Raw genomic sequence first — 23,129 nt, 5'->3', positions numbered from 1 at the left:
TGTGCGTAAGAGTGCCCACCAGAGTGACCTCTCGGCTCCTTTTGGAATCTCTCTGCCACTGAAGCTTATTTCATTTCCTTTCACATCCCCCTTTTGGTCAAGAAGATGTTCTCCATCCCACGATGCTGGGTCTACATTCCTCCCCGGGAGTCATATTCCACGTTGCCAGGGAGATTCACTCCCCTGGGTGTCTGATCCCACGTAGTGGGGAGGGCAGTGATTTCACCTTTCAAGTTGGCTTAGCTAGAGAGAGAGGGCCACATCTGAGCAACAAAGAGGCATTTGGGAGGAGGCTCTTAGGCACAATTATAGGGAGGCCTAGCCTCTCCTTTGCAGCAACAGTCTTCCCAAGGGTAAATCCTGTGGTAGAGGGCTCAATCCATCAAACCACCAGTCCCCTATGTCTGTGGTCATGTTCGCAACCATCGAGGTGTGGCAGGCCAATACCCCTGCATTGAGAATTGAATCTTAGAGCACAGTTTATCAGGGGAACGCTTATTGTAAAGGTCCCTAGATTGTAAGCTCTTACAGCAGTCACATCTATTCCTGAGTTGTAATGGTTATTTCTAAATTCTGAGATGCTGAGCCCTTTATGTATAACCTGTTCAGTTTATGGAACTTTGGGTATCTGTATGACACCTGAAACTCAGAGCCAGAGTTTGGCAGTTATGAAGGTCAGTGTTCTAGTTTGCTAATGCTGCCAGAATGCAAAACACCAGAGATGGATTGGCTTTTATAAAAAGGGGTTTATTTGATCACACAGTTACAGTCTTAAGGCCATAAAGTGTCCGAGGTAACACATCAGTAGTCGGGTACCTTCGTTGGAGGATGGTCAATGGCATCTGGAAAACCTCTGTTAGCTGGGAAGGCATGTGGCTGGCTTCTGCTCCAAAGTTCTGGTTTCAAAATGGCTTTCTCCCAGGACATTCCTCTCTAGGCTACAGTTCCTCAAAAATGTCACTCTTAGTTGCACTTGGGATATTTGTCCTTTGTCAGCTTCTCCGGAGCAAGAGTCTGCTTTCAGCGGCCGTTTTCAAACTGTCTGTCATCTGCAGCTCCTGTGCTTTCTTCAAAGTGTCCCTCTTGACTGTAGCTCCTCTTCAAAATGTCACTCACAGCTGCACTGACTTTCCTCTGCCTGTTGGCTCATTTATATGGCTCCACTGATCAAGGCCAACCTTGAATGGGTGGGGCCATGCGTCCATGGAAATATCTAATCAGAGTTATCACCTACAGTTGGGTGGGGCACATTCCATGGAAACACTCAAAGAATTGCAATCTAATCAACACTAAAATGTCGACCCCACAAGATTGCATCAAAGATAATGGCGTTTGGGGGACATAATGCACTCAAACTGGCACAGTCAATATAACCTCATTCAGCAACAGTTAAAAAAGTCGTAAAAGAGTTCAGAGTTCAATTAGAGATATGAGTGGAGCAAATTTGGTTAGTGTGCTGGTTTGGATGTATAAGTGGGCCCCAAAATACCATTATTTTGATCCAGTCTTGTGGGGGCAGACATATTAGTGTTGATTATGTTGGCACTTTTGGATTAGGTTGTTTCCATAGAGATGTGACCCACCCAACTGTAGATGTTAACTCTGATTAGACAATTTCCATGGAATTGCAGCCCCGCCCATTCAGCTTGGGCCTTGATTAGTTTGCTAGACCTGTATACAAGAGCGCAAACAGAAGAAACTCAGGGCTGCAAGTTAGACATTTTGAAGATGGCTGTTGAAAGCAGACTTTTGCTCTGGAGAAGCTAAAAGGACAAAACGCTCCAAGAGCACCTTTCTGAAGAATGCACAGAAGCTGATAGAGAAAGTGGAACACGATCCAAGATCAGCAGATGCCAACCACGTGCCTTCCCAGCTAACAGAGGTTTTCCAGATGCCAGTGGCCTTTCTCCAGTGAAGGTACCCTATTGTTGATACCTATCTTGGAGACTTTTTGGCCTTAAGACTGCAATTTTGTAACCAAATAAACCCCCTCTATAAAAGCCAATCCATTCCTGGTATTTTGCTTTCTGACAGCATTAGCAAACCAGAACAGTTAGGACTAAGACAAATCAGGCCAAAGGCAAAGGACAATATTGGCTGTGTTTTAAAACCTCAACTTTTCTGTGAGACCAAGGGAAAAGATGTTTATTTAGTGCAGGATCCATATCTTCTGTAGCACACTAAATAGTTTAACTTGTATGGTCAGTTTATTCAAACACGATAATTACATGGAACTTTGAATAGAAAGTGAAATCTGGTACATTTGTACAGGTTAGTGTGAAATCCCGATACATCCCAAAGTAAATTGGGCAGAGAATAAAAAGGTATTTTCAGGGCCCCTCTGAGAAACTGGGGAAAAAATGTAGAAATAGTAAACTTCCCCATCTGGGTTACTACTGATATCCTCACAAACATTGAGGACTACCAATTTAGTAGGCCAAGCCCTCGATCTTCGGGCTTGCCCTTATGAAGCTCATTATTGCAAAGGAGAGGCAATACCTACTTAAAATTGTGCCTTAGAGTCTCCCACAGAGAACCTCTTTGTTGCTCAGATGTGGCCTCTCTCTAAGACCACTCAGCAGGTAAATTCGCTGCCCTCCCCACTATGTGGGACATGACTCCCCGGGGTATAAATCTCCCTGGCAGCATGGGCTATAACTCCCAGGAGTGAGCCTGACCCAGCATCATGGGATTGAGAAAATCTTCTTGACCAAAGGGGAAGAGAAATAAATAAAAATAAAGTTTCAGTGGCTGAGAGATTTCATATGGAATCGAGAGGTCACTCTGGAGGGTATTGTTACGCGCTGTATAGATATCCCTTTTTAGTTTTTATTGGAGTAGCTAGCAGGAAATACCTGTAACTGTCAAGCTGCATTCCAGTAACCTTGATTCTTGAAGACGATTGTATAACTTTGTAGCGTACATCATGTGACTGTGTGATGGTGAAAACCTTGTGGCTCACACTCCCTTTTTCAGTGTGTAGAAAAATGGGGACCAAAATTAAATGAAAAAATAGGGTGGGATGGGGGGGATGGAATGTTTTAGGTCTTCTTTTTTATTTTTATTTTTATTCTTATTTATTTTTTTGGAGTAAAGAAAATTTTCAAAAATTGTGGTGATGATGGTACTGTGAACAATTGAGTGTATAGTGTGGATGATTGTATGGTATGTGAATATTTCTCAATAAAACTGAATTAAAAAAATAACAAAGGCCACGTCACAGCAGCTCGGGTGGCAGAAGGAACGGCACAGGCCAGCAGCCCAGCTTTGTGAAGGCCTTGGTGCACTGCGGCCTGCAGCACTTGGCAAGCGCCTGCTCCACCACCAGGATGCCCAAGAGGAAGGTCAGCTCAGCCAACAGCGCAGGGAAGGAGGAGGCTAAGAGGAGGTCAGCGAGGCTGTCAGCTAAACCTGCTCCTGCGAAAGTGGAAACAAAGCCAAAAAACGCAGCGGGAAAGGATAAGTCTTCAGACAAAAAAGTGCAACCAAAAGGGAAAAGAGGAGCAAAGGGAAAACAAGCTGAAATACAGGCTAAACAAGAAACTAAAGAAGATTTACCTGTAAAAAATGGAGTATCTAAAAATGAAGAGAGTCCAGCCTCTGATGAAGCAGGAGAGAAAGAAGCCGAATCTGATTAATCTTGTATACCATGTCTTGTCAGTGGTCCCTGTTGCTCCCTTCTTTTACAATCCAGAGGAATATTTTTACCAACTATTTCGTAAATGCAAGTTTTTTAGTAGCTCTAGAACAAAAATTTTTAAGAAGGAGATTGAAATCTCACCTCATCCCATTTTTTAAGTGTAAATGCTTTTATTTTTAAGAGGAGAAATCATTTGCTGGTTTTTTGTTTTGTTTTGTTTTGTTTTTGTACAACCAGAAAATAGTGGGATATTGAATTATGGGAGGTTTTGACTGCCTTGGTTGTCAACTTTAACATTCCATAGGGTGGGGGGTGGCAGTTTTTATACCCAATAATACAGCTCATAATAAATGATGATTTGGAGTCACAATCTTGCATTTAATATGTCTTGAACATTTTAAATTACTTCTATTCCCATGTTTTTTAGTAGAATAGTTTCTTAAAACTACTCCTGATCTTGGCTTTCCCTGTCAGAACTGTATGTCCTCTGTAACATCCTTGGTTGTGGCCGTTCAGTTTTCTTAATAACTTTGCTATATGCTGTGAAAGATTGGAAATGTGAGTATTTAGTGTGTATGATATTAAATTGTGAATTAGTGGGACTTACGATGTAACAGCTTATCAAAATTTGAAGATACTGGTACTTGAAATCCTTTTAGGGAAACTTGCCTCCAAATTTTAATCTGGAAAGTCACTGGAATAACTTTAGAAAAGAATTACAACTCTATGTCTTTTTAGATTTTCAGTACATACATTAATTGTGTACAAATTGTTCATAATGTCTGTGTGCTGATCTTCAGAACAACCAATAAAATCTCAATTATGAAAGAAAAAAAATAATGACAGAGGGCTGCATGGACTCCTACATTTCAAAATCAGAAGGAACTTCACAAGACCAGCTTATTTAAATCTTTCATGTTATCAGTAAGGAAGTGAAGTCTCAGAGAGGTGGATTTTTTTTTGGCTGAGGTCACACAGTTGGTAAAATCTTAGTGAAGGAAAAATTTGAATCTGATGATTAAAGATTTTAGATCATTTAAAAAAAGAAAGAGAAAAAAGAAATGAGAGAGAGATTAAGACATTCCCAGATAAACAAAAGCTGAGGGAGTTTGTCACCACTAATCAGCCCCACAAGAGATACTAAAGAGAATTTTGCAAATCAAAAGGAAAGGACAATAGACAGTAGATTGATGCTGCATGAAGAAGTAAGGCCATTGTGGAAAGCAATATGGCAGTTCCTCAAAAAGTTAAATATATAATTACCATATGACCCAGGCATCTCAGTTCTAGATAAATACCCAAAGAGAGTGAAAACAGGGTTACAAACAGGTATGTGTACCTTAGTGTTTTTAGCAGCATTATTCACAGTAGCCTGTAATTGGAAACAACACAGATGTCCATCAACAAATATATGAATAAACAAAGTGTTGTTCATATACACAGTGGAATATTGTTCATACATAAAAAATGAATGAAGGTATGAAACATGCTGCAACATGGAAGAACCTTGAAAACATAGTGAAAAAAGGAAGGAACAGGAGGCAAGAAGATGGCAGCATAGAGAGAAGTGGAAGTAAGTTAGTCCCCCCAGAGCAACCAATAAAAAACCAGGAACAACTAATAAAAGATCTGGAATAACTACCAGAGGATGACCATGACTGTCCACACATCATGCAACAATCTGGATTGGGAGAAATGCCTGAGATCGCAGCATAAAATCTGTAAGTAAAAACTGCAGACCTGAGCCAAGAGCCCCTCCCTCACGACAGCCTGAACTGCAAAGACTCGCTGTGTTAGAGAGCAGCACTCTCTGAACAAGTGAATATACCTCAGCCCAGCCCAACTGGGGTCTTAATTGGCAAATGGGGACTGATCAATACAAGCTGAAAATCCCCAACAAGCAGACAGAGGCTTTTAGTGACAACTGACCTTGAAGAGCCAGGGGACTTCTCTGTCTCAGGACAGGGAGCTCAGAAGACCAGGTGCTATCTCTGGCCGACAGGTGAATCTGGGGGCCGTGGTCTGACCCTGAAAGGGGGATTTCTGCCCCCTTTTCTCTCTCTCAACCTCGGCAGCTCAGTGTAGAAAGCCTCAGCTGTTTTTGGCTTGCAGTGCTCTGCATTAGAGAAAGCCTCAGCCATTTTAAACTCACAGCACTCTGACCCAGACAAGGGTGGAGAAAGCAGAGTCAGAGACACAAAGAATCTATTTATATGCAAATGAAAACTCCCTAGGGGGCATGTCTTCCCTAAGAGGAAGAAGGTGGTGTCAAGCTCTACTACCCACCTTCCATTCAGAACCAGACCCTAGATCCTGGGGAAAAAGAGCCACGGGCCACACCTCCTTGCACCAGTTGGGAGTGACAGGCTGCCAGGCTCCACCTTCTGGGCAGAAAAGCACAGGGTGTGTCAGTCCTCTAAGACACACCATCAGGAAAACCGGATACTGAATATTTCTTCCTTCAGGGACCTGAGCCTGTTCTCATCTGGGAAAACCTGATAGGGGTGGTCAAGGAGGCCAGATGCCTAGACAACAGAAAATTACAACCTCCACTAAGAAAAACGAAGTTGTGGCCCAGTCAGAGGAACAAACTTGCACTTCAACTGAGATCTAAGAATTTAAACAACTAATGCTAAATCAATTCAAAAAGTTTAGGGAAGATATGGCGAAAGAGATAAAGGTTATAAAGAAAATACTGGGTGTACATAAGGCAGAAATCGGAAGTTCAAAAAAACAGCTGGCAGAATCTATGGAAATGAAAGGCACAACACAGGAGACTAAAGACACAATGGAAACATACAACAGCAGATCTCAAGAGGCTGAAGAAAACACTCAGGAACTGGAGAACAAGGCACCTGACAGCTTACACACAAAAGAACAGATAAAGAAAAGAATGGAAAAATATGAGCAATGCCTCTGGGAATTGAATTACAAAACGAAAAGCAGGAATGTACATGTCATTGGTGTCCCAGAAGGAGAAGAGAAGGGAAAAGGGGCAGAAGAAATAATAGAGGAAATGATCAATGAAAATTTCCCATCTTTTATGAAAGACATAAAATTACGGATCCAAGAAGGGCAGCGTACCCCAAACAGAATAAGTCTGAGTAGACCTTCACCAAGACACTTAATAATCAGATTATCAAACATCAAAGACAGAGAGAATCCTGAAAGCATCAAGAGAAAAGCAATCCATCACATACAAAGGAAGCTTGATAAGCCTATGTGCGGGTTTCTCAGCAGACACTATGGAGGCAAGAAGGAAGGGATGTGATACATTTAAGATACTGAAAGAGAAAACCACCAACCAAGAATCCTATATCTGGCAAAACTGTCCTTCAAATATGAGGGAGAGTTCAAAATGCTGTCTGACAAACAGACAATGAGAGAGTTTGTGAACAAGGTACCTGCTTTACAGGAAATACTAAAGGGAGCACTACAGACGGATCGGAAAAGACAGGAGTGAGAGGTTTGGAAGAGCACAGCAATGTAAATACACTGAATAAAGATGACTGTGAGTATGGTTGAAAGAGGAAGGTTAGGACCATGTGGGACACCAGAACGAAAGATGAAAGATAAAGACTGGGACTGTATAACTCAGTGAAACCTAGGGTGCTCAACGATTGTAATAAAAGGTACAAATATGTTTTTACACGAGGTAGAACAAATGAATGTCAACATTGCAAGGTGTTAAAAATAGGGTGAGATTGGGGGAAAAATAAAATCAATGCAAACTAGAGACTATAATTAACAGAAACATTGTATTATGTTTCCTTTCATATAACAAAGGCAATATACCAAAGCTAAATGCATATGGGGGGTGGTGGTAGGGGAAGGGTATGGGACTCCTGGCTTTGGTGATGTTGTACCTTTTATTACAATCATTGAGCATCCTAGGTTTCACTGAGTTATACAGTCCCGGTATTTATCTTTCATCTTTTGTTCTGGTGTCCCACATGGTCCTAACCTTCCTCTTTCAACTATACTCACAATCATCTTTGTTCAGTATACTTACATTGCTGTGCTACCATCACCCAAAACTGTTTCAGACTTCTCACTCCTGTCTTTTCTGATCTGTCTGTATTTCTCCCTTTAGGTTAATGCTATCTTTCCTTTTGTTGCTTTCTAGATGTCATGTTTTTTCTTCTCTCTCTCTCTTTTTTCTTTTTCTTTTGTCTCTCTGCCTTCTTTGACTCTTCCTCGTTCTTTGTGGAAGAAATGGAGATGTTCTTATATAGATAATGGTGAGGGTGGTGAATATGGAAATATGTGACTATCCAGGGAACCATCAGTTGTTTACTTAGGATGGAATATATGGTGTGTGAACAAAACCATCTTTAAAAAAATGGATTAATGAAGAAAACTTGAGGGCAGTATACTGAGTGAAATAAGTCAGACACGTAAGGACAAATATTGCAGGGTCTCGCTGATATGAACTGATTATAATATGTAAACTCATAGACATGAAATGTAAGTTACCAGGATATAAAACGAGGCTCAAGAATGGGGAGCAGTTGCTTATTATGAGCAGAATGTTCAACTAGGGTGAACTTAAATGTTTGGAAATGACAGAAATGACTGTAGCACATTATTATGAGAATAACTAACAGTGCTGAATGGTGTGTAAATGTGGTGGAAAGGGGAAGCTCAGAGTCACGTATGTCACCAGAAGGAAAGTTGGAGGTTTAAAGATGGGAATGTATAAAAATAGTGAATCTTGTGCTGGGCGATGTCTGTGATTAACTATACAAATATTAGAAATGTCTTTCGTGAACCAGAACAAATGTATGACGCTACAACTAGTAGTTAATAATAGAGGGGCATACAGGGAAAAAAATATACCTATTGCAAACTCTATGCTACAGTTAGTAGTATTTTAATGTTCTTTCATCAACAGTAACAAATGTACTATACCAGTAGTATGAGCCAGCAATGGAGGGGGGGTGGTTAGGGATATGAGAGAATTTGAATTTCCTTTTTTTTTTTTTTGGTCTATTTCTTTTCTGGAGTAATGAAAATATTCTAAAAATTGAAAAAAAATTAATTGTGGTGATGGATGCACAGCTGTATGATGATACCAGGGGCAACTGATTGTACACTTTGGATCTTTGGATAATTGTATGGTATGTGAACAAACACAATAAAAAAAATGTGATAAAAAAAAAAGCAAGGAACATAAGAACAAAAATTGGATCATATCACTTATAAGAGATGACTAGAATTGGCAAATCCACAGACAGAAAGCAGAATAGACGTTACTGAGGGAGGGAAGGGAAGATTGAGGGAGGGGGAGAAGGTGGAATGTTTGTAAAAATAAGAGAGAGAGAAAGAAGTAAGGGAAGGAGGGAGGAAGGAAGGAAGGAATTAGCACACAGAATCCTATAGTGTAATAAAAATATATCATTAAAATGTGGGTTTTATTCAAGGAATGCAAGGAAGTTTCAATATTAGCATTGTATTAAGTTAATTCATTATAGTAATAGAGATAAAGAGAAAAATTATATAATCATCACCATAGTTACTTATGTTTAAAAAAACAAACTCAATGTGGCAAAAACTTAGGGATACATACTATATATTGTGTATACAATCATATATTCACATACATAGTTAATGTATCTATTTACCTATTGTGCCAGTTTGAATGTATTGTGTCCCCCAGAAAAAGCCATGTTCTTTGATGAAGTGTGGGGCAGATGTTTTGGTGCTGATTAGATTGGAATTCTTTGGATGTTTCCATGGAGATGTGACCCACCCAACTATAGGTGATAACTCTGATGAGATAATTTCCATGGAGGCGTGGCCCCACCCATTCAGTGTGTGCCTTGATTGCTGGAGTAGTATATAAGCTCAGACAGAAGGAGCCAGCTTGCTACAGCCAAGAGGGACACTTTGAAGAAAGCACAGGAGCTGCAGATGAGAGACAGTTTGAAGATGGCCATTGAAAGCAGACTCTTGCTCCAGAGAAGCTAAGAGAGGCCAAATAACCCAAGAGCAACTAAGAGTGACATTTTTGAGGAACTGCAGCCTAGAGAAGAACGTCCTGGGAGAAAGCCATTTTGAAACCAGAACTTTGGAGCAGACACCACCACATGCCTTCCCAGCTAACAGAGGTTTCCCAGACACCATTGGCCATCCTCCAGTGAAGGTACCCAATTGTTGATGTATGCCTTGGACACTTTATGGCCTTAAGACTGTAACTGTGGAATCAAATAAACCCCCTTTTATAAAAGCCAATCCATCTCCGGTGTTTTGCATTCTGGCAGCATTAGCAAACTAGAACACCTATCATCTGCTTTTGTGTATCTAACTAATCTATCTTTATTTTTGTCAAATATATCTATGTATCTATTATCTGTGTCTATCTTTCTGTCTGTTTAATCTATGTATCTCTCATCTGTCTGCCTATCTAATCATCATGGCCCAAAGCCAGCTTTATACTTAATTGGAAATACCAGAGACTTCAACAATAACAACAACCCATAAATAAACATTTTAATTAATTTCTTTCAGATTCATTGTGGTTTTTTCAGTAAAGTAGTTGCAAACTAAGTTGTATGTGTGTGTTTGATCAAATTGTATTAGGAACAATTCATTCCAATTAAGCCAGTCTGTTTCTATTTCATCTTTTAGAAATATTCAATGTTCTCAACCTCTAATTAACAAAAAATAAACATATCAATAAAAGAAGATGACTATGATTTGACTAGGTGTGTTTTGTTTTTTTTGTTTGTTTTGTCTTTTTGGTATTCTGCTTTTGGTTCAATGAGTTGCTTGTGGCTGTAGGATGATGTCTTTACCAAATTTAGAATATTTTTCGTATTAGTTTTTCAAACATATTGTCTGTCGCATCCTTTCAGCTGTCTTTGTGGAACTTTAATTACACATTTTTAAACTACATTTTTTTCAGTCATTTTTGCTCTCCTTCAGATTGGATAAGTTGTTTTGATCTGTCTTCCATTTTCACTGACTTTTCTGTCATCTCCAATCTGCTTTTAATCCCCATTAGTTTTTTACTTTAGTTGTAGAACTTTTCGGCTCTAGAATTGCCATTTGATTCTTTTTTCATAGTTTTCTCTACTGAGGTTTTTCAGCTATTTGTTGTGGGTAATTCCCTGTACACATTTAAGTCATTGTTTTACATTTGGGTTATCTTATGGTGAGTTTCTATTCACTGCTTTTTTTCTTGAGTAAGCATCACATTTTTCTGTTTTGTTCTTATGTCTGCTGGATTTTGATAGACTAAATTCTGTTATATTCCTGTATGTGTAGGGTTTTTTTGTAGCTTGCAGTTAACTTACATGTACTAAAAATCCTAAACTCTGTCTCTCCTGCAGTTAGCAGCTGCTACAGTCTTGCTCAGTCCTTTCAGCTTTCTGCTGCTGGTCTTTACTGGTTCCCACATGTATAATTTAGTGGTCAGCCAAGGATTTTAGTGGTCAGTAAAGGATGTGAGTGGGTTTCATATGCAGAGTTTGAGGCTCTCTCTCTGTCTTCTCTTCCAGGATTTCCTCCAGGATTTGCGAATCTTGCCAGGTAGAATTCTTTTATTTTAAGGGTAGGCTCTTACAGTTTTTGCCTGCTTTTGGTATTTTTTTTCAAAGCCTTCAAATCATATTGTAAAAAAACATTTTGTTTAGATTTTATAATTTTGTTATCTGCAAGGAGATTAGTCCTATTAAGCTACTGTGTCATTTCTGAAAGCCAGTAGTTCCCAACATCTATTTTTCCATGGTCTTGCAAAGTTTTATATTCCTGATTCTGTACTTCTGCATCTGGTTTATTCCATTCAAGTCAGGGGCATACTTATCCCTATTTCATTTCTTCTTTCAAGTTTCTTTTATCAAATATCACCTTCTCCCTGAAGCATCCCCTTATCATGTTCCTCAAAGCCTGACTTAAGTTTTCTCCTTCTGTGATTTTTATCCATTTTATTCTAGTAATTGTTGGGTTTGTTTGTCCTTCATTAACCTTGAACTCCTTGAGGTCAAGAACTGTAAGTTTATATTTGCAATCCTGGTGCCTTGCATGTGAAGGCATTCAATACATGTTTAAATGAATGTATGACTCATTTATGTTGAATTATTTTTGAATGTTGACTCGGCCATCCATTTTTACTATACGGTGGTCATAAAAGAAATGTTTCAATGTTTTATGTAATGTTACTATTTTTGCATATCCATTTCATTAGTATTATTGGTTTATAATTTAATTTGTCATGAAAAGTGAATATTCTCTGCTTGCATTTTCATCCTACTTTTAAAGATTAATTGGTAAATATTTGTGTTTTAGCTACTGTAGATTGTAGAGCAGGTCAGAAAGGTATACAGATAATTATAGTAAAATTTAAAAAATGATGTGCTGTAAAATTAATACTGTGGAAGTTGAAGGAGAGATCACTTCTATCAGAGAGGATCTTAGTAATATTTCAGTGTTCTATGTGCTGCCTTCTTGCCCAGGCACAGAATTTTAACTCAAGGAAGTAGAAAGCATTTCAGTGGAGGGAAAGGTGTAAGCAGGCATGAGCAAATGAAGAGGCTGATCAAAAAATATTAAATAATTCAATTTGGCTAGAGATTAGGAAATAGCAAGAGATAAGGTGGGAAAAGTAGTTTAATGATAATATAGTAAGGAATATCTTGAGTTTATTTTATGTCAGTCAGATTTATATATATTAACTTGTACTGTTACTCATTTTATGCACAAGGACACTCAGACCAGAGCAGATATGTAACTTGCTTGAGTCACAGTTTTAGCAAATGGTAGAGCCGAGAACAGAACCCCAGCAATCTAATTCTAAAACTGCACTGGCTTCGAGGGCTTTGAATATGAACTTAAGGATTTTAGACTCCAGGTTTCCTAAAATGCAGCTGGGAATACTGTACTGTGCTGAAATATTTCTGGTGGCTTTTTAGTGATTGTAAAATAATCTGTTATTTGGAGATATGGGTCAGAATGGAGTGAGGAAGACTGGAGGCAGGAATGCCAGTTCAAAGCCATTATAGTATAGCAGGCAATAGGTATTGTGGACCTCTATGAATGTTATTATGTTAACAAATCAAAGGCATACACTATGGCTTTTTTTTCTCTATAGACATAAAATTTCATTTTCCTTGTATAAATCTTTAGAAATAATATAAAATTGTTCATTGCTGGAGTTGTAAGAATGAGTATGTAGCTTATTTTTAGTTAATGCACTAACTTTTGTGTATTTTAGGATTTTGCATAATTCTTTATAGTGCTGAAACCTTTCCTATTCTCTTTTATTCCCTTTCCCGTGAAAAAGTGAGAATTGGAGAAAATTCAAAGCATAACTCTTTTGTAAGGAAATTTAGCTTTATCCTCTTTTAAAGTTACTTAACACCTCTTTGATCTCTTCCTATCTCTTCTGAAGAATCAGACAGTAGAGGAAATGGACAATTTCCTGGAAACATATGAACAACCTAGACTGACCAGAGAAGAAATAGAAGACCTCAGTCAACTCATCACAAGCAGAGAGATCCAATCAGTCATCAAAAATCTTCCCACAAATAAATGCCCAGGGCCAGATGGCTTCACAGGGGAATTCTACCAAACTTTCCAGAAAGAACTGACACCAATCTTACTCAAACTCTTTCAAAACATTGAAGAAAATGGAACACTACCTAACTCATTTTATGAAGCTAACATCAATCTAATACCAAAACCAGGCAAAGATGCTACAAAAAAGGAAAACTACCGACCAATCTCCCTAATGAATATAGATGCAAAAATCCTCAACAAAATACTTGCAAATCGAATCCAAAGACACATTAAAAAAATCATACACCATGACCAAGTGGGGTTCATTCCAGGCATGCAAGGATGGTTCTACATAAGAAAATCAATCAATGTATTACAACACATTAAAAATTTGAAAGGGAAAAATCAAATGATCATCTCAATAGATGCTGAGAAAGCATTTGACAAAATCCAACATCCCTTTTTGATAAAAACACTTCAAAAGGTAGGAATTGAAGGAAACTTCCTCAATATGATAAAGAGCATATATGAGAAACCCACAGCCAGCATAGTACTCAATGGTGAGAGACTGAAAGCCTTCCCTTTAAGATCAGGAACAAGACAAGGATGCCCGCTATCACCACTGTTATTCAACATTGTGCTGGAAGTGCTAGCCAGGGCAGTCCGGCAAGACAAAGAAATAAAAGGCATCCAAAATGGAAAAGAAGAAGTAAAACTGTCATTGTTTGCAGATGATATGATCTTATGTCTGGAAAACCCTGAGAAATCGACGAGACAGCTACTGGAGCTAATAAACAAATTTAGCAAAGTAGCGGGATACAAGATTAATGCACATAAGTCAGTAATGTTTCTATATGCTAGAAATGAACAAACTGAAGAGACACTCAAGAAAAAGATACCATTTTCAATAGCAACTAAAAAAATCAAGTACCTAGGAATAAACTTAACCAAAGATGTAAAAGACCTATACAAAGAAAACTACACAACTCTACTAAAAGAAATAGAAGGGGATCTTAAAAGATGGAAAAATATTCCATGTTCATGGATAGGAAGGCTGAATGTCATTAAGATGTCATTTCTACCCAAACTCATCTACAGATTCAATGCAATCCCAATCAAAATTCCAACAACCTACTTTGCAGACTTGGAAAAGCTAGTTATCAAATTTATTTGGAAAGGGAAGATGCCTCGAGTTGCTAAAGACACTCTAAAAAAGAAAAACGAAGTGGGAGGACTTACACTCCCTGACTTTGAAGCTTATTATGAAGCCACAGTTGTCAAAATACCATGGTACTGGCACAAAGATAGACATATAGAGCAATGGAATCGAATTGAGAATTCAGAGATAGACCCTCAGATCTATGGCCGACTGATCTTTGATAAGGCCCCCAAAGTCACTGAACTGAGTCATAATGGTCTTTTCAACAAATGGGGCTGGGAGAGTTGGATATCCATATCCAAAAGAATGAAAGAGGACCCCTACCTCACCCCCTACACAAAAATTAACTCAAAATGGACCAAAGATCTCAATATAAAAGAAAGTACCATAAAACTCCTAGACGATAATGTAGGAAAACATCTTCAAGACCTTGTATTAGGCGGCCACTTCCTAGACTTGACACCCAAAGCACAAGCAACAAAAGAAAAAATAGATGAATGGGAACTCCTCAAGCTTAGAAGTTTCTGCACCTCAAAGGAATTTCTCAAAAAGGTAAAGAGGCAGCCAACTCAATGGGAAAAAATTTTTGGAAACCATGTATCTGACAAAAGACTGATATCTTGCATATATAAAGAAATCCTACAACTCAATGACAATAGTACAGACAGCCCAATTATAAAATGGGCAAAAGATATGAAAAGACAGTTCTCTGAAGAGGAAATACAAATGGCCAAGAAACACATGAAAAAATGTTCAGCTTCACTAGCTATTAGAGAGATGCAAATTAAGACCACAATGAGATACCATCTAACACCGGTTAGAATGGCTGCCATTAAACAAACAGGAAACTACAAATGCTGGAGGGGATGTGGAGAAATTGGAACTCTTATTCATTGTTGGTGGGACTGTATAATGGTTCAGCCACTCTGGAAGTCAGTCTGGCAGTTCCTTAGAAAACTAGATATAGAGTTACCATTCGATCCAGCGATTGCACTTCTCAGTATATACCCGGAAGATCAGAAAGCAGTGACACGAACAGATATCTGCACGCCAATGTTCATAGCAGCATTATTCACAATTGCCAAGAGATGGAAACAACCCAAATGTCCTTCAACAGATGAGTGGATAAATAAAATGTGGTATATACACACGATGGAATACTACATGGCAGTAAGAAGGAACGATCTTGTGAAACATATGACAACATGGATGAAGCTTGAAGACGTAATGCTGAGCGAAATAAGCCAGGCACAAAAAGAGAAATATTATATGCTACCACTAATGTGAACTTTGAAAAATGTAAAACAAATGGTTTATAATGTAGAATGTAGGGGAACTAGCAATAGAGAGCAATTAACGAAGGGGGAACAAAAATCCAAGAAGAACAGATAAGCTAGTTAACGTTCTGGGGATGCCCAGGAATGACTATGGTCTGTTAATTTCTGATGGATATAGTAGGAACAAGTTCACAGAAATGTTGCTGTATTAGGTAACTTTCTTGGGATAAAGTAGGAACAGGTTGGAAGTAAAGTAGTTATCTTAGGTCAGTTGTCTTTTTCTTACTCCCTTGTTATGGTCTCTTTGAAACGTTCTTTTATTGTATTTTTTTTTTTTCATACAGTTGATTTAAAAAAGAAAGGAAAGTTAAAAAAAAGAAAAAGAAAAACAAGGAAAAAAAAAGATGTAGTGCCCCCTTGAGGAGCCTGTGGAGAATGCAAGGGTATTGGCCTACCCCACCTCAGTGGTTGCTAACATGACCACAGATATAGGGGACTGGTGGTTTGATGGGTTGAGCCCTCTACCATAGGTTTTACCCTTGGGAAGATGGTTGCTACAAAGGAGAGGCTAGGCCTCCCTATAATTGTGCCTAAGAGCCTCCTCCCGAATGCCTCTTTGTTGCCTCGATGTGGCCCTCTCTCTCTAGCTAAGCCAACTTGAAAGGTGAAATCACTGCCCTCCCCCCTACGTGGGATCAGACACCCAGGGGCGTGAATCTCCCTGGCAACGTGGAATATGACTCCCGGGGAGGAATGTAGACCTGGCATCGTGGGATGGAGAACATCTTCTTGACCAAAAGGGGGATGTGAAAGGAAATGAAATAAGCTTCGGTGGCAGAGAGATTCCAAAAGGAGCCGAGAGGTCACTCTGGTGGGCACTCTTACGCACACTTTAGACAACCCTTTTTAGGTTCTAAAGAATTGGGGTAGCTGGTGGTGGATACCTGAAACTATCAAACTACAACCCAGAACCCATGAATCTCGAAGACAATTGTATAAAAATGTAGCTTATGAGGGGTGACAATGGGATTGGGAAAGCCATAAGGACCACACTCCCCTTTGTCTAGTTTATGGATGGATGAGTAGAAAAATAGGGGAAGGAAACAAACAAACAGACAGACAAAGGTACCCAGTGTTCTTTTTTACTTCAATTGCTCTTTTTCACTTTAATTATTATTCTTGTTATTTTTGTGTGTGTGCTAATGAAGGTGTCAGGGATTGATTTAGGTGAAGAATGTACAACTATGTAATGGTACTGTGAACAATCGAATGTACGATTTGTTTTGTATGACTGCATGGTATGTGAATATATCTCAATAAAATGAAGATTAAAAACAACAACAAAAAAAACTAGAATTTGAATGAGAAACTTCAAGTAAGTGACAGTGAAACCTAAAAACTTTTTGACAGCTGCTGTTCACATAGCAAGATATTTAGCCGTGTATCTCAAATTCATAGAACTTTCTTCCCAGACAATAACATTAGCTTTGGGGATTTATTTGAAGTTTAGGAATGCTAAGATAGTGGAGTATAAGTCAAGGAACTTTTGGGGGGTGGGGAGAGTACTACACTTTAAATTTGGTTTATTAGTTTTAAATTGGGACCAATAATTGGTTAATCTATACAATATATTATTTTAAATTTTTGAATCTGTTTTCTTTTCAGGTCATAAATAAGGTTCATCTTAAGGCAAATCATGTTGCCAAAAGAGATATTGATGAGCATTTAAGAATCAAGACTGTCTATGATAAAAGTATTGAAGAGTAAGTACACCGTTATTTTATCTTTTTTATTGTAAATCTAAATAGTAAAGATATTTTTATCTGTTACCCAAAGTCAAAAAAGTCCATCAGTGGAACTAAATACGGACTAGGGCAGCTTCAAGATGGAATTAATTCCGACATGCTTTTTGGTCTGGAAAGATGAAGGACACTGGATGTGATTAAAGTCTATACATCATGAATAATTTAAATGGAAGGGATATGGTAAATAATAGATCTGGAAGGGACCGCTACAGTAAGTACTTGAGGAAAAATAAGAAGAAGTACTAATATATACAATATTAGGAAAATTTACAAAATTATTAACCAAGGGGTAATATCATCTTAATTTTTTATTTTATCTAAGAAAGGTACAAAAACAGATGTATTATAAATCTGTAGTAGTTTTTGAAAAGCTATGAGGAGTATTTGATGTCTTTTTCTATCCTTAACATCCCAAAAGAATGAGATAACATATGACTGTGCCTAGCACAATGCTTTGGCACATAGTAAACTCTGAGATGCTCATTGTGGTAAGTGGAGATTATCAAGAACAGATATTCCATGCCTCCAGCATTCCTTGGAACTCCTACCAAAAGTGTTCTGAACACAGACAATGATTTGTCCCAGAATGGCAATTCTTATGTTTTATATCATCATTTTCAGGTTGCTCCCTGAGAAAAGATACCTTGTAAAGGTATGTAATAAGCATTCATGGCTTAAATTGTATACTTAAAGTAGGTACAATTTCTGTATATTAATTCTACTTCAATGAAGAAAAATATATGTGGATGATTGAATAAAAGGTGGTGGTGTGGTGAATGTATTTATCATTTTCACCCAAGTTGTCTTTGTGATGCACTCACCAAAACCTTGTCTGTATTTGATATTAGTCTTCTCATTTTATAATTTGCTATTCAAATCAGTCTTCTCTTTTTTTTTTTTTACTTGCCTTCTCAAGTTTTTTTGAGAGTAGAGAGAGCATGCAGAGGGTAGGGTGTAGAGGAGTTTTTTTTTTTAAGAAGATTTTTTTTGAGATACAGTGACACCACCATTCTCTGGGTGGAAGTGTTAGCCCACTTTTCTAATTAAGATAGTAACCATTATTAATGACAAAATTTAACAACTACTCATTCCCTTGAAGATGCATTGACCTAATAGTATGATATGCCAAAGTTATTTATAGAGGTGCCAACCTCATCAGGTTTTTAACTGTTATGGAATCACACTATTGGAAAGGACACCTTCATTAAGGCAGTTCGTTACAGGCCACAGAAATTGGTGAGGTGAAAGTAGATCTTCTAAACATGAAACTTTCTTAACATAAAATACCTTAATTTTGGAATCATCTAAATCAGTCTCAAATTTGAGGTAATCTGGATTAATAGCTAAGATATATATTTTCTAATTTTCTACTTAAATGAGGTAGGAAATAAAGTTTTTCCCTAGTGTTCTTTTCCCAAATTCAAATAGAAAATTAGAAAATTTACTTCTTCCTAGACTCACTCTCTTCCCTACCCTCTACCACCCAAACTTTGATTACGTAATACTTATATTCTAGAGTTTTAAGGTTTTTGCTCCTTTTCCCCACAGTCCTTAATATCCTATGCTTTACTTCTTTTAAATACAATTTAATTCTTGACTATAATTCTGACTGACTTTTTTTTTTTTTAACTTTTATTTAGAACAAACTTTTCCCACAAGCTATTTCTTATTTAGAGAAGACTTTTCAGGTTCGAAGACCTGCTGGCACTATCTTACTTAGCAGGTATGTCATATTAAACACAGGTCATTTTCTTCAATTGTTTAGTGCTCTACCCTTCCCAATCTACTAGTATGGCTAAGTGTAAAACTGTAATACTAAAATATTATGTTATGCTTGTTCTTAGAGACCAAACTACAAGGTATTTAAAGAAAGAAAACAAAAAACTGCCGTATAATTATTCTTTCCCCAATTTTCCATTATTAGGTGGCCTGCTGGATCTTTTCCTAGGGAATACTTGTCCCCTGTGTCCCACATCCCCACTCTCCTCCCTGGGTCTGCAGTATTGGCTTTATGAAGGACTTGGTGTTTGAAAAAACAGATCAGGACGATTTCCTATAGAACCAAAATTCTTTCTTAGCCCACTTTTCTAATTAAAATAGTAACCATTATTATTGAAGTAATATACCAACTACTTATTTTTTGCATGTTTTTAATTGCTTGAACTAATGTGTTTTTTTGTTTTTTTATTTTATAATTAAACTTTGATGTAAAAATGAATTGAAGACAATGTGCAACAAACCAATACCTTCGGGAGGAAAATGATCCTCATAGATACTGTACTGGGGAATGTGCAGAGCATACAAAATGTGGCCCAATTATAGTACCTGAGGAGCATCTCCAGGTAATTCACCCTGCTCTTAGCAACATCTTTACTCTTTAGGATAACCTTAGGAGAGATTTTGAATCTGTGAATATCCCCCAGAAATTTTTAAAGATTTAAGTTTAAGGCATAGTAGCTTCATTCTATGTATTTGCAGTTAGGTATCCTGATTTTATTCTTTTACTGGTTTTCAAGTGAGTTAATGATATTTTATTTTTTCCGTGTGTGTGTGTGTGTGTGTGTGTGTGTGCTTAGCTCTTTGGGGCTGCCAAATCAGTTCTGCTTAGAACTTTATCTTTGTCCTCTATAGTATCTTTTAGAAGGCATCTACTTCTTTGAAGGACAATTTGACATTATTTCTTAAAATAAAAGATGTTTGTTTCAACCTACATAGTAATTTAACTATGTATAAGATAGGTTCAAGAATGTTCCTTGCAAAACTTTATATATGCCTATGTAGGGTATTAATTAAATTATATGGTATAACTATATAATGGGATACTATGTAAGTGTTGAAGAATAAAGTAGATCTCTGTGTACTGACTTGGAAAGATGTTTAAGCTATTAAGGAAAAAATAAAAGTTAACAATAAATGTAATTAGCCAATTTTATTTAAAGTATATACACACACACATATGATAAAAAATTGTGAAAAATCTGGAGTAATACAGATTTTTAAAAATCCATCCACATACCAAAATGTTAATAATGGTTTTTTTTAAGAGTTGGTTTTTTTTTTGGGGGTGGGGGGGTGGAGGCTTTCATTTGTTGTTATATGTTTTCATAATACTCTGATTTTTCCTATTGTACGGAAATAGAAGTAATTCTCATTACGTGTATCAGGAAAAAGATAAAAATTGTAAATACATGTGCCAGAAAACTCATTTCTTATACATATATATCTGAAAATATGATAATGGCTACAACTGTTTTTCCCTGTTTAGCTGTGTTCTTTGATTTCATACTGAACACTGACGTTATAATTAAAACAAAGCAAGCATTTTAGGTTGTTAATTTTGTAAGTTTGTTCTGAAGGTATGTGAAGTACATTGGCACGAATACAACCAGCTTGCTCACCTTTCATTTCTTTTCTCAAATTTCTTGAGGGTGTAAAGGGGTTTAGGGACTCACTCACAGTTTATAACAAATTTTAATTATTTACCCATCTCTTTCCTCAAGATATTTTGAAAGATTTCCTAGAACATTTTAAGACTAATTTCTTTGCTTTTTTCCTAGGATGTTTTTTTTCTTTGTTTTTAATTCTCTTGGTTTTCCAGATTTTCTACTTCCTGCTTATATTTTTGAGGGTTCCTAATGGAAGCGAGAATAAACAATTTGTACCCTTTGTTAAATGAGACTGGAAGTTCTGTGTTCTCTCTCTCTCTTTCCAAGCTTTGCTTGTGCCCAGAGATCACAATTTACTGATTTTCCTATTTAAGATTTGGAGACTGTATGATTGTTTAGGGCCTTTAATAGAAAAACTCTCTAAAAAGCAAATTTTACAAGCATAAAGTAAAATTTGCCTAGAAAACTAGAAACAAGGATAATGTTACAATATGACTTTAACTTTTTACTTTATAAGTTTTTGTGTTACCTAAATTTTTAACAAGAAGCACAAATTACTTTACAACAGAAAATATATTTCCATTAAATAAGAGTGTTTTATTAATGAAAAAAATTTAACTTTAAATTTTGAAATAACTATAGATTCACAGGAAGTTGCAGAAGTGTGCAGGGGTCCCCTGTACTTTTTACCAAGGGATTCCTGATATTTTAAAACTTTTTCTATTTCTGTCTTTTCTGCATCCTGGTTAGCTGCCTGTTAAAAATCAAAATTAAGACTCGTAGATTGACGATAATTTTAAAGAGGAAATTTTAGTAAAATAACTTCTGAATTAGAAGTAGGTATTGAGTAGAGGGAGGTATGGATTTTGATAAAAAAATTAGGGATGGTAAGGTTAAATGACACTGTTTTTTGAGTATGGATTCATTGTAAGATTATATGTCACTACAGCTCACCTTGTCTCTGGTCTGGTTTTCTGTTGACCCCTGTGTGTGCAGCAATGCAGGGTCTGCCATGGGGGTAAGGGACCATGTGGAGCAGTGGGTGTACCAGACCAGGAGGGCATCCGGGATGCAGACTTTGTTCTTTATGTTGGCGCTCTGGCCACCGAGAGGTGTGGCCATGAAAATATCATCTCTTATGCAGCTCATTGTCAGCAAGAAGCAAAAATGGACAGGTAAACATTCCCCTGAGACTTATTTCCCAAGATCTAATTTGGGAACTCTTCAGATAAACCATATTGGTCATTTTACAGAAGTTGGTATTTCCAGATGGCTTCAAATATTGAGAACTAGCAGGCAGCCTCCATGGAGGTGGAGGAGAGGGGGGTGATGAGACGCTTATTCATATAGTAATGTCAGTTTTTAATCAAGATGAAAGATAGAAAAGTGAAAAGCTTGCTTTTCTATTCTTTCAGTCCTACCCTAAACTTTTTGCCCACAAACTCTAAAACAAAACTCTACTGTTTGAAGTAGCTGTCTCTGGAGGAACATTTTGAATTTTAATTTTAGCACTTCTGTCATATTTGTCATATTTTGTTATTTGTGCCTCACTTAGCTAAATTTTCGCTTAAATTCAGATTCTTATTTGTCACTTGCAAAAGATTTTAAAAGGATTTCACTGTGAAGCAGCCTTGAAACGAAAGTTAGGAGATACTTTCTCGTGTCTCAGGAGAGATGGTAGCATTCTCAAATCTAGGAGAAGTTCCTGTTACCAATTCATGTGTTTGCTCGGGCCATACCTGAAGTGCTGAACATCCATCTTTCTGTCAGAAGATTCCAGCTGACTAAAGAGAAGCCGTTTAACATCGAATAATACGCAATTCAGTTAAGGAAAAAATGAAACTATTTGTTGAACCAGTAGGTAATACAATGGGACATTGGTATATGCTTCAGAATGAAACTGTCCATCCTGAAGGTGCTAAGGAAGGTCAAAATCAGCAGTGTGGCTTATGAAAAGCAGCATGTTACCATGATACTGTGTGTAATTGATGCTGATTGTGTTATTCACAAAGAAAGTGCTATGTGGTTTTTTTTGTTTTTGTTTTTTTGTTTTTTTTTTTTTATGCTTCCACTTTTTATTCTTGGTGAATTTATTACAGTGCAACTAAGTATGTTATAATAGGCATGGATCCAACAACTAAACAAAACATAAAGGACCAAGTTCTAAAGAAAATTGCGTGCTAGCCCTTACATTCAGATATCCATAAGTAAGATTTGGTTACATCAGTAATTTAATTTTGATCTGGTGACAAAGCATTTTTGTATTTCTGGAAAAAACAACCCATCTTATTGACTGACATTTTGGTATACTTGAGGTTTAATTAAATAAGCAGTGTGGCAATGTTATATAGATATATATACAAT

The 23,129-nt window shown here is 37.3% G+C and overlaps 2 protein-coding genes across 4 annotated transcripts in view; both read left to right on the top strand.

The window, feature by feature from the left end:
• The window catches only part of LMLN (leishmanolysin like peptidase), a 147,714-nt gene that overhangs the window by 9,130 nt on the left and 115,455 nt on the right, over nt 1-23,129 (top strand). For all 3 annotated transcript variants that reach the window (XR_005217120.1, XM_037837379.1, XM_037837390.1), the window contains exons 2-6: nt 17,240-17,337; nt 18,001-18,031; nt 19,020-19,102; nt 19,604-19,721; nt 21,762-21,940. Coding sequence is in view for 2 of the 3 variants with exons in the window: in XM_037837379.1 (XP_037693307.1) it covers nt 17,240-17,337; nt 18,001-18,031; nt 19,020-19,102; nt 19,604-19,721; nt 21,762-21,940 (509 nt within the window). In the remaining variant the exon portion in view is untranslated. The remainder of the gene's footprint in view (nt 1-17,239; nt 17,338-18,000; nt 18,032-19,019; nt 19,103-19,603; nt 19,722-21,761; nt 21,941-23,129) is intronic.
• LOC119534837 (non-histone chromosomal protein HMG-14-like) lies at nt 3,287-3,749 on the top strand. The gene has a single exon (XM_037837401.1). It carries the CDS (start codon nt 3,330-3,332, stop codon nt 3,636-3,638), a length of 309 nt encoding a protein of 102 aa, XP_037693329.1. The 5' UTR covers nt 3,287-3,329; the 3' UTR covers nt 3,639-3,749.

This window comes from Choloepus didactylus, chromosome 1 (assembly GCF_015220235.1).
Source record: "Choloepus didactylus isolate mChoDid1 chromosome 1, mChoDid1.pri, whole genome shotgun sequence".
NCBI lineage: Eukaryota > Metazoa > Chordata > Mammalia > Pilosa > Megalonychidae > Choloepus > Choloepus didactylus.
Note: the sequence above shows the minus strand (reverse complement) of the source record. Positions and strands in the feature narration are given on the sequence as shown.